The 13,070-nt window shown below is 60.6% G+C and overlaps 1 protein-coding gene across 1 annotated transcript in view; it reads left to right on the top strand.

Moving 5' to 3' along the window:
* LOC106832339 (maestro heat-like repeat family member 5) overlaps nt 1-13,070 on the top strand; it is a 68,316-nt gene that overhangs the window by 22,496 nt on the left and 32,750 nt on the right. The window contains exons 8-19 of the mRNA XM_070480908.1: nt 931-1,038; nt 1,367-1,483; nt 2,185-2,304; nt 3,359-3,505; nt 4,169-4,291; nt 5,063-5,142; nt 7,636-7,771; nt 8,176-8,316; nt 8,946-9,041; nt 10,730-10,834; nt 12,140-12,275; nt 12,574-12,746. Of these exons, the coding sequence (XP_070337009.1) occupies nt 931-1,038; nt 1,367-1,483; nt 2,185-2,304; nt 3,359-3,505; nt 4,169-4,291; nt 5,063-5,142; nt 7,636-7,771; nt 8,176-8,316; nt 8,946-9,041; nt 10,730-10,834; nt 12,140-12,275; nt 12,574-12,746 (1,482 nt within the window). The remainder of the gene's footprint in view (nt 1-930; nt 1,039-1,366; nt 1,484-2,184; nt 2,305-3,358; nt 3,506-4,168; nt 4,292-5,062; nt 5,143-7,635; nt 7,772-8,175; nt 8,317-8,945; nt 9,042-10,729; nt 10,835-12,139; nt 12,276-12,573; nt 12,747-13,070) is intronic.

Here is a 13,070-nt window from a genome sequence, read left to right as displayed (position 1 = left end):
AGCTACCGGACCAGCTGTGGGATGGGGAAACGGCACGCCCTCCCTGGAAAGCTGACATATTCTTATAAAGTTAAACATACGACTTGCCATTTCAAAGTGGACTTATTGGTTTATAAAGGGCTCTTGACGCCTGGTGTTAACTGTTGGCAATAGGTCACAGCAAGGAAAAAAAAAAAGCAAAACAAAACTTTACTGCATCTTTCAACTTAGGGTGATTTTGCTGAACAAACTTTATGAAATGTTGATCTTCACATTTATCAATCTCTCTTTCTTTTAGATTTTTGGGTTTGGGGTCATACTTGGGAGGGGTGTCTCCACCTCAAAGAATCTTGGGGTCCCAAACCCTGGAAGTGCCAAATAGTGGACTCTGGGAACCCTGGAAACAGAGAAGCTTGTGGTCGTCATCATAAAGTCATGTGACGCTCGGGCAGAACTTTTAGGACTTTATATTTCAAAGGGACATTTCACTCGTTTACTTGATGTCTCATTTTTTCACTCATCCACTCAAAGAAATGTGGACGGAGCATTGGCTTCATGTGGGCACGGTTCCAGGTGCCGGGGAGACAGCCATGAGCAAATGAGACGAACCTGGCCCTCCTGGCACCCACCCCTGCTGGGGCCGCCCTCAGCTGATGCTCACTGAGCATCTGCGATGTCCGAGCCCCGCCCAGTGCTAAGGGCACGGTCAGGCTCCCGGTTTCCAGCCTCCCATGAACACGTCCAGAGAGAGAATCTGGAGGAATGAGTTCCTCGCCCATGAGGGCCATGGAACAACCCAGAGAGCTCAGAAGGGGGATGGGGGCAAGAAGAGGACGGAGTCAGGGCTCCGAAGGGGCCGGGGGTGGCTCCAGGCTGGGGGAGGCCTCAGTCCCAGCTCCCGGGGTGGAGGGAGAGACAACTCCAGCCCTGCCCACCACCATCTGCTCACAGATGGCCATCAAGTCGGTCCAGTTCTTGAACACAGACGTGTGGTCCAAGGAGCTGCTGTGGGCACTCAGCCGGCCCGACCGGACGCATCAGGAGCAGCCCCCGGAGAAGGTGGGCCACGCCCCACCTCCCCACAAGCAGCCCCTGCTGCCCACGCGCAGGCCAGGGCTCTGACTGCAGGATGCAGACCTAAAGGAGGGCGGGGTCCTCGAAAGGAACTGGTGGGCCCGAGGGAAACACGGGGGCTTGGGCACCAGGACTCGAAGCTCCACCACCAGGCTGGGGTCACATGGTCCCAGAGCAGGCTGGTGAGGGCAGCTGCAGGGGCCCAGGGAGGCCGAGGGAGCCTGGTCAGGGGAGGAGGCAGACCATGAGGGTACGGGGATGTACCAAGAAGGGGGTCAGGCCCAAGACAGGAAGCTGACCCCTCCCACCCCAGGCCTTCCTGTTCCTCTACTTTGGGCTGATCCTTCAAGCCGAGGAGAACAGCAACACTGTCAGGAGGCACCTGCTAGCCCTGCTGGAAACATCCCACCAGTGGCCCAAGCAGAGGGAGGTAGGACACGGCCCCAGTCCACCCACAACTGCCTGAACCTGGGCATACAACGCTGGTCAGACTGAGCCTTCCTCCTTGGAATGTCTTAACCCTGACCCTGGTGACACTCTGAGCCCTGATCCTGATAACTCTCTGAGTCCTGACCCTGCTCACACTCTGAGCCCTGACGCTCATAAAACTCTGAGCCCTGACCCTGGTCACTCTCTGAGCCCTGATCCTGCTCACACTCTAAGCCCTGATCCTGATCACTCTCTGAGTCCTGACCCTGGTCACACTCTGAGCCCTGATCCTGGTCACTCTCTGAGCCCTGATCCTGCTCACACTCTGAGCCCTGACCCTGGTCACACTCTGAGTCCTGACCCATCACAGACAGCCCATCACAGCTGTCTGCTTCCTTGTCACGCGTGTTTCCTGGGCGCTCACTCCCCGCTCTGGCATGGGTCTGCTCCGAGCCGGTGGGGTAACAGGCCTCTAGGGAGTCCCCCTTCTTCTTGCCTCCCCCACCCACCCACCAGACCCCGTACGAGATGCTTCACGGGGCTGGGCTCAGAGTCGCATGTCCTAAAGAGTGTGGGGCTGGGAGGCCGATGCCTGTGACCTCCGACGAGCCTCCCCATTATGGGCCTCAGTTTCCCTTCCCCCAGGCGAGGGACCAGGCCTGGTCCTGTGTCCCATGTTGGTGACTCTGCTTCTCCTGGTAGGGCATCGCTCTCGCGGTGGGGCTGGCCGCAGCCCGCCACCTGGACCAGGTCTGGGCCATCCTGGAGCAGTTTGGCCGGAGCACGCCCATCAAGTGGAGCCTCCACAGCTGCTCTCCGAAGGTGCTGGCTCAGGGGTCCTCGAGGGTCTCAGCAAGTGGTTGGGACATTGGGACCCCTACCCTCCATGAAGGTCTGAGCCTCGGGTAGGGACCTGTGGGATGATTTAGGGGCACAGGCTTTGGTCCATGCATCCTGGCCTGTGGACCGTCTCTACACCCACCTGTGGTGTGACGCCCTGAGCCTCAGTTTCTTCCTCTTGAATAACGATTCCTCCCTCCCTGGCTGTTGGGGTTGAAAGGAGCCACTGCTGGGAAGCGCTCGGTCATGGCTCTCACAGTAGCTGAGGTGGCCGCTGTCTGTTTATTAATGGCTCTTTGACCACGTGCTTCCTCGGAAACGCGCCAAGGGCCAAAGGTCAACCTTGTGCCCCCAGTGATGGACTGCACACCCGCCCTGCCCTCACTGAACCCCAGAGATGTCCCGTGGCAGAACCTGGGGCTGCAGGAGCTCCCTTAGGACAGATGGGGGAAGGGAGCCATCATGGTTAACCAGGGACAGCCCAGCGAGGACCGGCCACCTCAGCTGGCAGGTGGCAGAGCAGGGACTGGGACCCACGTCTCAAACTCCAAGGGGCCTTGTCACTGATGGGCGTGAGCATAATGGTGCTCTGGGGACATCCAGGGGTGTCCCAGATGACCCTCCCTCTCTGGGTCTCACCCGGAGCCGAAGCTCCAAGTGCCATCACTGCCTCTCTCGATCAAGGCACGAAGACGCCAGGCCCCCGGAGCCAAGGGGAGGGAGCGGGGGATGGCCCCCTGGGGAGTGGCTACGACAGGTGGGGAGGGTGAGGGGCTTGGATGCCAGCAGGTTGCGGCAGAGCTGAGCACCCCAGCGGCCACGCCCGGGTGACCCCCAAGGCCCGTCCCAATCCCCCAGGGAGACAATCCCACTTCCCTATTTTCCTACTGAGGTAAACTGAGGCCCCAACCCCTCAGAATACCCTGCCTCCAGTACCTCTCTAGGCCCAGGGCACCTCCTGTCACCACCCCACCCAGAGGAGGGGTCCAAGGGCCCTGACGTTTCTTATCCGTCCTCCCACCCCCTCCCGCATCAGAATTCAGAGGACTTGCGGTGGAAGTGGGCCAGCAGCACCATCCTCCTCGCTTACGGCCAGGTGGCGGTCAGGGCCAAGGCCCACATCCTGCCGTGGGTGGACAACATCTTGTCACGCATGATCTACTTCTTCCACTACAGCTCCTGGGTACGCGCGGTGCCGGGGCCGCCCCTCTGGAGCCCGGGGGCCCCGCCAGAACCTGTCTGAGAATGCCGGGACCTCCCAGGCCTTGGAGCCCACCTCCCCACCTTCTGCTCCACCCTGGGATCCTAAAGAGCCAGGCCTGGCCTCCTTGTTGCCCCAGCTGCTCATGCGTCCACCCCACCTGAAGCTGTGCGGGCTTTCGTGATGACCCCATCCATCCCACATTTCTCCCCTTACAGCAAACCCTGGGTTTTCGCTCCAGGTGACTCCCCATCCCGCCCTATGACAACAGTCCCCTGACTCTAGACTCTGCACCAGGGCCTCCCCTCCCCCGGGCAGCCATGAGGGACCCGGCAGCCGTGAGGTCACCATACTCGAGACCTTCAGGCTCAGGGCTGCCACCCGTCAAGAGAAGCTGGACTCTGGGCTTCTTACAGGCCCCCTCCTGATGTTTAAATGCTGTCAACTTGTTCACACTTTTAAACAAAACCACATGGGCTCTCCCCTCAAAAAGAGGCCCCACGTGTGTGTGGCCCCAGCTGGAAGTTCCCAGCAGGGGCCCCCCCGCTGCTCCATGTGACCTTGGCTCTCGCTCTCTCCTGCCCCCTCCTGTGCTCTCACGCGGGAACCTCACCCCTGTTGTTCCACGGCCTGACCCCATGCCAGGACGAGACCCTGAAGCAGAGCTTCCTCACGGCCGTCCTCATGCTGGCGCGGGCCATCAGCCGCAACGAGGGCGCCCACAGCTATGAATTCTCCCAAACCTCTGAGCTGCTCGAGAGTCTGATGGTGAGCGCCTGGTCTCGGAGCAGAGGACGGGGCTTCCTGGGGACGGAGGGGGTGCCCTCCCTGGACCAGCGGGGCTCATGAGAGGCTCCCGCTGGAAAAGGGGTGGGAAGTTGGATTTCTGAGTGTGTCCAGGCCTTTTGCACCTGGGAGCACATCTGTGTCCCCCACTTCTCTTGGTTCTTACGGTGGCCCTGAGCTGGCAGTTGTGTCCACCTCACAGCTGCTGTGGCTAAGGCCCGGAAAGGCCAGCACCATCCATTCTCTAGCTCAGACCACTAGTTACCAGAGATGTTGGCCCCATAGAACCCCCGGGTAGTGGAGGAGACGCACGAGTGATAGACAATTATAATAGTTAGAAATAATATTAAAAATAATCATAGTAACTGTTCCCCTTTACTGAGCTCCTGCTGTGACCCAGACGTGGTGCTTTGCACACCTTCCTTCACACTTAACACATGTGTGACAATGCCGTGTTCTTTATGAATAAACGAAGCTCAGAGCAATTTGGAGACTTGCCAAGGTCATGCCGCTAGTGTATGGTAACCAGTATTCAGACATGACCTGTCTGATCCTTAAGTCTGTGCTCCAGTTCTGCAGGTGGGGGCCGGGGCCCCGGGGGCCCGAGGCCCCCCTGGGAGGGTGAGGAGCTGCAGCACAGCCCTGGGAGTCTCGGGGTGCTGAGCGCTGAGGTCTTTAGGGAGGACGTGGCTTGGTGTCAGAAGCAAGACAGGCCAGGCTTGAGCGACTCAGCCTTCACCTGGGCGTTTGCAGGTTCTGCTGGACAAGGAGCCCCCGGACTCTCTGTGCACACTGACCCGCCAGCAGACCATCCACATCATCTCCAGCATCTGGTAGGCTCCCCGGCCCTGCACAGGGCCTCCCCCTGCATCCAATAGCTGCCTCGCAGCTCAGGCCTGGTGCCAGCAGGACAGCGAGGGTGGAGAGGTCAGAAGTCAAGGTCCCGCTGAGCAGGGCTGGGGGAGGGGCTGGGGGGATGGGCAGCTCATGGAGACCAGAGCATTGGGTTGGGGGGTCACAACCATTCCCCACAGTGAACTCACACCCCAATCAAGATCAGAGCAGCTATTCATGGCAAGACCCAGCCGTGGGCAGAATCTAGAGCAGCCTCCAGCTCTCAGGAGAGGAAGTGCAAAGGGTCACTGAGTCCAGACCCCAGCCAACATCCCAGGGGAGGAAGGGAGGCTACAGTCCAGAGGGCTCAGGGGTCTCAGGGCTGCAGGCAGCAGGTCCGGATTTAGCCTTTCCCCTTCAGGTGGGGCCAGGGGGCACCTGGCCTCCCTCCCCTGGCCAGGACAGGGTGAGGCTGATGAGGAAGTGGGGGCCCTTCCCAGCTGCCCGTTCTCAGGCTGCAGAGGCCAGGGCAGGCAGCAGGCGTGCACCCCGCGGGCCCTGCACTGCAGTGGGCAGGTGGCAGGTGCAGCTGGGCGGGCCTTCCCGGAGCAGGCAGGCCAGGTTTAAATATCCACCTCCGGGCTCCACGCCTCGCATTCCTAACTCATCCGTCCACAGATAACCTTCAAGCACCGCGCTGTTCCAGGCATTGTTCTGGGTTCTGGGGACCCAGCTGTGAGCCAGCAGGGAATGTCCCTGCTCTCTGAGGGCTGACACCGTTGGATGGGGACAGAGAGAGCAAACCACACGTATCAGGGGCTGATGAAGGAAAATGAGGCAGAGGGTAGAGGGCACATAAAACCCTTGTGGGGTTGAGGACTAAGCGAGCCTCGGGCTGAGTCAAGGAGAATCGACGGCCTGACAGATGGAGCGCCCACATGGGCCTGGCACTCTCGGGCTTCTGTGACAGGAGACGCTTGAACAAAGCCCTGAACGAGTGAGAGAGGGAGCCCTGTGGGTACCCCCGACCCAAGGGAATGGCCTGTGCAAAGGCCCTGAGGCTGGAACACACCTGGGTGCTGGAGGACCAGCAAGGGGGCCAGAGTGACTGGGGCAGAGTGAGCAAGGGGCAAGTACCAGTGAGGTCCCAGGGGTCACGGGAAAGTCATACAGGCCACAGCAGGGACATGGGCTCTTGGCTGAGCAAAGTGGGCCTTTGAGGGGATGATGTTTGAGAGAGATGTGTGGCTTCTGGGCGGAGAGCGGATGGTGCTACCAGGGTGGAAAATGCAGGACCTGTGAGGAGCCCCTAGAACAACCCAGCAGAAAGATAATGAGTGACGAGGGTAGTCGCTGCTGAAATTCTGGATAAATTGTGATAGGAGAGCTGGCGAGACCTTCTTTCCTGCTGAGAGAAGCGAGAGTCATGGGTGTGCAGAGGGCTTCGCCCCAAGCATCCAGAAGGACGGCATCGCCGTCTACTGTGTTGGGGCAGGCCGTGGGCGGTGGCCTCGAGGGCAGGTCCATTTGGGGACAAGCTAAGATTGAGACACCTGTCAGACATCACCTAACGACACAGTGGGTAGTTGAGGACATTTGTCTGGAGTTCAGGGAGAGGCCCAGACTGAAGACACAAGGTCAGGGTCATCAGCATCCAGGTGGCTTTTAAGGCCAGGGATGGAAAGAAGTGGACCAAGGCCGGGGCTGGGTGCCTGGTGCTGAGAGGGCCAGGGAACGGGAGGAGCCGGTAGAGGGGCCCAGACGGGGGTAGAGGGTTGGGGGTGAGGCAGGGAGCAAGGGAAGGAGCGTGCCCAGGACGGGGCGATCAATTCATCAAAGCCACTGATGGCCAGCCAGGACCAGGCCTCGGACCTGCCCATTGGAGGCCCCCCATGACCGGCTGGGAGCAGTGGGGAGTGTTCAGGGTGGAATCCAGATTGGGTGCACCTGACGGGGGCGGGGAGCGCCAGGAGGTCACGTGCAGACCACCCTTCCTGGAGTTTTGGGATGACGGGGAGGAGAGGAGTCGGGCAGAGCCTGGAGGGGAAGCAGAGTCGGGAGAGGTCTATTAGGCAGGAGAAAATGCCAGCTGTGGGGATCCCGGTAGCCACACCCAGGTAAAACGCCTCTCAGGGTCGGCCCACAGGAAGCCCTCAATAAACAGCAGCTATTATTATTAATTCAGACCTCAAAGAATGAAAGTTTGGCATGATTTGCCAAAACAGAGCCACCAAAGGTCAATGGTATAACCAGGGCTGGGCAAAACCAGTCTGCCGGTAAAGGGGAGCTCCTGCTCCCAGCCAGGCCAGGGGAGTCCCTTATAGACCCCCGTGGAATTGGCCTGCTCAGGAGGCCAGAGTCTCTGGTCAACGCAGTGAGGGCACACCTGAGTCCCTGCTCTGGGCTCACAGACTCCTGACTGTTCTGGTGCGGGCCCCCTCCCAGCCACCAGCCCCCACGCCCCGCCCTCACGGCCCTCCATCCTCCAACAGCAAGCTGAGGCCGCCCCCAGACCCAGAGAGGAAATCGCGGCTTCTGTCCACCTGCCTCCGGAGCGTGCTGGCCCTGCCGCTGCTGGACGTCCTGGAGAAACACACCTGCCTCTATCTGGAGCCGCCCAACATACAGGTGCCACCTGGGCGCCCGCAGCCCTATGCCAAGAGGGGCCCCTCAGGCTCTGCCTGCTGCTCGTGGCTTGAGAGGGGGCGGGCTGGATGGGCATGGCCCTGACCCCCCGACAGGCCAGGGCTGGGGAACCCTGGGCATATTTCTTAACTGCTCTGAGCCTCCCTTGCCCACCTGTAAAATGGGGGTGAGCATCACAGAGCCGACGGTACTTAACACCTGGGGCGAAAGGAGATACTGGGTGCCCCGTGGGGGGTGCCGAGGGCACTCTTTAAATAGGAGTGAAGATGGCTCTCTCCTCTGCTGCCCCACTGAGCCTGCAGGAGGGAGCTCTGGGATGCTCTCCAGCCCTCTGGGCAGCCGCCCACCCCTTCTGGGTTCTGGTGAATAGAAGCCCCCCCCTGCAGGGAGACATCGTGACTGGCTCACACAGGAAGCGCAACCTGGTGCCAGGCGCTGGGCTGGAGGCGCCTGTTTGTCCCCATCAAGTGTCCACCTGCACCCTGGCAGGTGGGGCTGGCTTCACGCCCAGTTCTCAGGTGATAAAGGTGGGCTCAGAGAGCCAAAGGGACTTCCCCAGGACGCCCAGGGAGATCTTCGCCAGTGGCCCAGGGCTCCGCTCCACTTGGGCGCTGACAGGAGGGTAGACTGGGTCTTTTCTGTGGCCCCCACCCTCCCTGAGGCAAGCCAAGCAGTAGAGACGGGGGGGTCTCGTGTGTGAAACTCGGCAGTCCGGACTAGCTGCATAATTTGCTGGGACGGGTGCAAAATGAAGATGGGAGACCCGTGTTTAAAACTTATGAAGAATTCCCAGATGGTGACATCAGAGCCGTAAACCCAGCTCTCGGAGCGCCCTTCTGAACGCCCTATCTTGGATGGGTTGCACGCCCATGAATCCAGCCCTGCTGGGAGTGAACTTGCTTTGGCCACTGAGAAACCCGTGACCTTGGCCGGGTCCCAGACTGCCCCCTGCCCCAGCTGCCAAATAGGGATCGACTGTGGTAGGGCCCTCCTGGGCGTGGCGTGAGCTTGCTGCTGTGCAGCCCAGCCCGGGGAGTGTGCAGGAAGTGGTACCACCAGCATGGAGAGGCCAGTGCCCTCAGGCCCCACGGCAGGCCTCGGCGCTCCGTCCCACAGGGCTTGGTGGCCCCCTGACCTGCTCCTCACCCTGGCACAGGCCCTCTACAACAAGACCTCAGAGGCACTGGACCAGATGCTACAGAGCTTCATCATTCAGAACCCTACAGCTGACGAGCTGCACCTCCTGCTGTCGGTGAGGGCCGGCGGGGGCGGCACAGGGGGTGGCACGGATGGGGCAGAGGATGGACAAAGGAGGATGTCCCAGAGGAGGCAGGGCCTGAACTGGGCGCAGGTGTGGTCCCGGGTCACAGAGGCCTGAGGGCTGTCCATCTTTAGGGGTCACAGTGGTTTGGAACAACTCGGTGAGGGGTCAGCAGGTGCAGCTTGCTGCTAAGTGGGACTTGAATGCCATACTAAAGGGAACAGGTGAGGAAACGGCCTTGGCCCCGGCCAGGACCTGCCCTCCCTGCCCCCAGCGAACTTCCCCTGCAGCAGTGCCCCCAGCGGGGAGGGGGTCTCATGAGCCCACCAACCCCATTCTCTCACTGCCCCCTGAACATACTGCCTGAGAGGATGGAAGCCAGTCAACAGGCAGGGAGAGTGCAGGGGCGGGCGAGGGCCCAGAGAGGGGAGGCTGGCTCTGCTGGGAGGGTCGGAGACTCACCAGAATGAGGAGTAAGGAGGTGGCTGGGAAGAGAAGGGAAGGGCCAGCCGCAGAGGCAGGCAGGGGAGAGGGGAGCAGCACGATGGAGCACAGTGTCCCAGAACGGAGGCTGCTCTGACCTCTGGAGCAGGGGAGGGGTCAAGGGCGGGGTGTGCAGGGGGGTTAGAGTGAGGTCAGGGCAGCAGGGGCCAGACCACCTCAGGCTTAGGGGCCTGGTGGCGGTGAGGGGAGTCGCTGAGGCAGGGGCTCCCGACCTGGGCGCAGAGATGGAAGTTGGGGTGTGAGAACACGGCTAGGAGGAAATGGCAGCTGCCTTTTCACTCAACTCACACTGCAGAGTAGCGCGTCCCTCCCCTGGGAATGTTGGTGACAAACCACGGCAGTGCCAGGAGTAGCTGTGTCTGCCACCAAGGGAAGTCACAGATGTTGTCGTAGCACGTCACGGGGTCACAGAATCTCCAAACGCGGTTTATCCTCACCCAACTTCAGAATCACTGGCTCTAATTATCTATCACCTTCACAGAGAGGCTCAAATTTGGCTTAACAGTGTTCAACATAACTGTGTCAATATGCCTTTGTATCCCTTTGTAATTCTGTGCGCTTATGTTGTGCACTGAAAAGCATTGCTCTGGAAAGAGGCACACAGTGTGAAACAGGTTAAAAACCAGGAGCCTCAAAGGGCCTTGAGCAGGAGGGGCGTGTCAGCTCCAAAGGAAGGAAATGACTCCTCTTGTGGCCCTCTGCCTGGGCACAGGCATTGGCGAGGCTGTGCGAAGGGACAAGGAAGGCCCGACTGATGGGGGGCTGGCCTGGAAGCCGAGGGGGTGGAGCCTGGGCCGAGGGTGGGCGGGGCCTAGGTGAGGGGGTGGAGCCAGAGCCTCGCTTCTGGAAGAGAGCCTTGCTGAGGGGGCGTGGCCTGAGCCGGGGTGGGTGGGGCTTGAGCTGTGGGGTGTGGCCTGGTCTGGGGTGGGCGTAGCCTTGTCGATGGGCGGGGCCTGACCCCAGGAAAAGGGCAGTACCTTGCTTATGGAGCATCTTGCCGAGGGGGTGGAGCCTGGTCGGAGGGTGGGCGGGGCCTGAGCAGGGGGTGTGGCCTGGGCTGAGGCTGGGCTTGGCCTGGGCCGGGATGGGCAGAGCCTGGGTCCAGGGCAGGGCCGAGCCTGGTCGGAGCTGGGGTCCGCGGCTGTAGCAGCCTTCCTTTCCCCCCGCCACCGCAGCACCTGTACGTCTGGCTGGCGTCGGAGAAGGCGCACGAGCGGCAGCGGGCTGTGCACAGCTGCAAGACCCTCCTGGAATTCCTGAACCGAAACATCTGCCTGGACGTGAGTACACGCGTCGCTGGCCCCACGCCCCCTCTGCTGCCCCAACCAAACACCCTCCTTCCAGAGCCAGCCAGGCTTTTGGGGTTCAAAGCCCCCTGGGTCCCTGCCACCAGGACAGGGTGGATCCCTGAGTGCCCTGCCCAGCCAGGTAATCCCCCTTTTTACCCACAAGGAAACAGCCTGGAGCGAGGGTGTGGGACCCCTGCTCAAGGCATCCCAGCTGGGCTCTGAACCCAGGTGCCCTGACCCCTGACCCCTGACCCAGGAGGCTGGGCTCTCGTCCACACATCTTGACATCTTGGGCAGGTTCTTCTGAGCCCAGAGTCCTGTCAGAGTGATACAGTGGGAATCACATGGGCGGGGGCCATGAAAGGGCTCCTAAAGTGTGTGCCCTCCCCCAGACTAGGGTCAGCAGCTACTGCGTGGGGCAGCCACCAGCCCACCGCCCTCCTCTCCGTCCATCACCACCCCCATCGTTTCATGGTTCACAACTGGCCACCTGTCACTCTCGCCCTTGGGTTGAACGAACACCAGCACATGTTCAGGGAGTGAGCGGTTCTGTGTTTATCAGCCAAAGTCGGCCTTAATTCCTCGGGGAGACGCATGGGGAGACGTGGTAATTAGTTCCTGGCCCCATGCTGGCGGGTGTGCCTTTCTGATGCCGGAGCGGTGTTGGGGAGCAGGGACTGTCTGTGCGGCGGAGCTCACTGCACAGACCCCTCCAGCATTCCTGTGATGAGGGGGCCCCCTCTGGAGGGGTTCAAAGTGCCTTCACTTTACTCCAAATCAATTTCCACGCCACGGGACTGGGACTAGGGTGAGACAAGAGAGGCACTTGCCTCGCAGGTGACATTTATAGGGGCGCCAAGACACCCCACAGTCAGATAAGTATTTTAATGTGATGTTTTAAACAATCCGCTCTGCACACTGTGGCCTGGGGGCTGGCCGCCTATTATTGTAAATAAAGGTTTATTGGGACCAGGGCGGGCATCAGGATGAGGAGAGAGAGGCAAGGTCATAGAACTGCCAGGTCGGATCCTGTCTTTATTTACAATTTTGAAACATCGTTCATCATGGATTTTTGCATTCATTTTCATTTTTCTAAATATGACATTAAACTATTATTTCTCTTGATTTCTGAGCTTTTTGACCACCTCTTAAGTTTTACCCAAACCCAAGTCCTGGCCCTGGCACACAGTTTGAGGGGTCCCTTCTGACGCTGGCCGTGCTGGGCTGAGTGCACAGCAGGGTGGGGGCTCCGTGGTAGGTCCTGTCTTCAGTGGGTCCCCTGTACTCTCACCACAGCCAAAAGAGGACTTCAAACGGATTGGGCAGCTGGTGGGCATGCTGGGGATTCTGTGCCAGGACCCGGACAAGGCCACTCAGGGCTCCAGCCTGGAGGGGGTGGGCCATCTCTACCAGCTCCTGATACGCCAGAGAGGTGAGCCCCCACGGGCCACCACGGTGGACCCACTCCCACCCCAACCACAGCCTCAGCCTCACCTGTGCCAGCACCCCTGAATTCAGCTCCCAAACCCACCTCTGACCTCAACCATAGCCCTGTGATGGCCTCACCTGACCCCCAGACCCTCTCTGACTCCCATCCACAAACTCAGGCACAGGCCTGACCCTTACTGCAATGAGCCCAGCCCAACTCCTGCCCATCCCACCCTAGACCCCAAGCCCACCCCGGCCCTGCCCTCACCCCTGCCCGATCCCGCCCCGCCACCCCTGGCCAGCAGGGATGGCTTCACAGGTGGAAGCACAGACCCCCAAGCAGTCTTCCCAGCCCAGTGCCGATGAAGCCCCTTTATGGAGCAGCGGGGACCAGAAGACCACTCCCCCGACCCCCCAGGAGATGGTGACCCCGAAGGACAGCATCTCCCAGCTCAGCAGCTCCCAAGTCATCAAGGTCAAAGCCCTTAGAGTCGTGGGCAGGTCAGGGGTGGGGGGCGTGGTCATGCTCTGCTCCGAGCCCCACTGCCACCGCCCTGTCTGAGAGGGTTCCTGCTGTCTGTGTGGCCTGGCTGGACTCAGGGGGTCAGCACCCGGGCTGGGGTGTGAGTATTAAAACTGAGGCTGGGATCTTGCCTGCATCTTTGGTGGTTAACTGAGAGCGTTTGGAGAAGACCCCAGCCCCTGGCCTGGGATGGGGGAGCTGGGGGAGGGGGAAAGGAGGGAGGGGGCTGGGGACAGACTCTGGGGTCAGCAGCCCAGGCTTGAGTCCCAGCTCTGT

This window comes from Equus asinus, chromosome 12, assembly GCF_041296235.1.
Source record: "Equus asinus isolate D_3611 breed Donkey chromosome 12, EquAss-T2T_v2, whole genome shotgun sequence".
Classification (NCBI taxonomy): Eukaryota; Metazoa; Chordata; class Mammalia; order Perissodactyla; family Equidae; genus Equus; species Equus asinus.
Note: the sequence above shows the minus strand (reverse complement) of the source record. Positions and strands in the feature narration are given on the sequence as shown.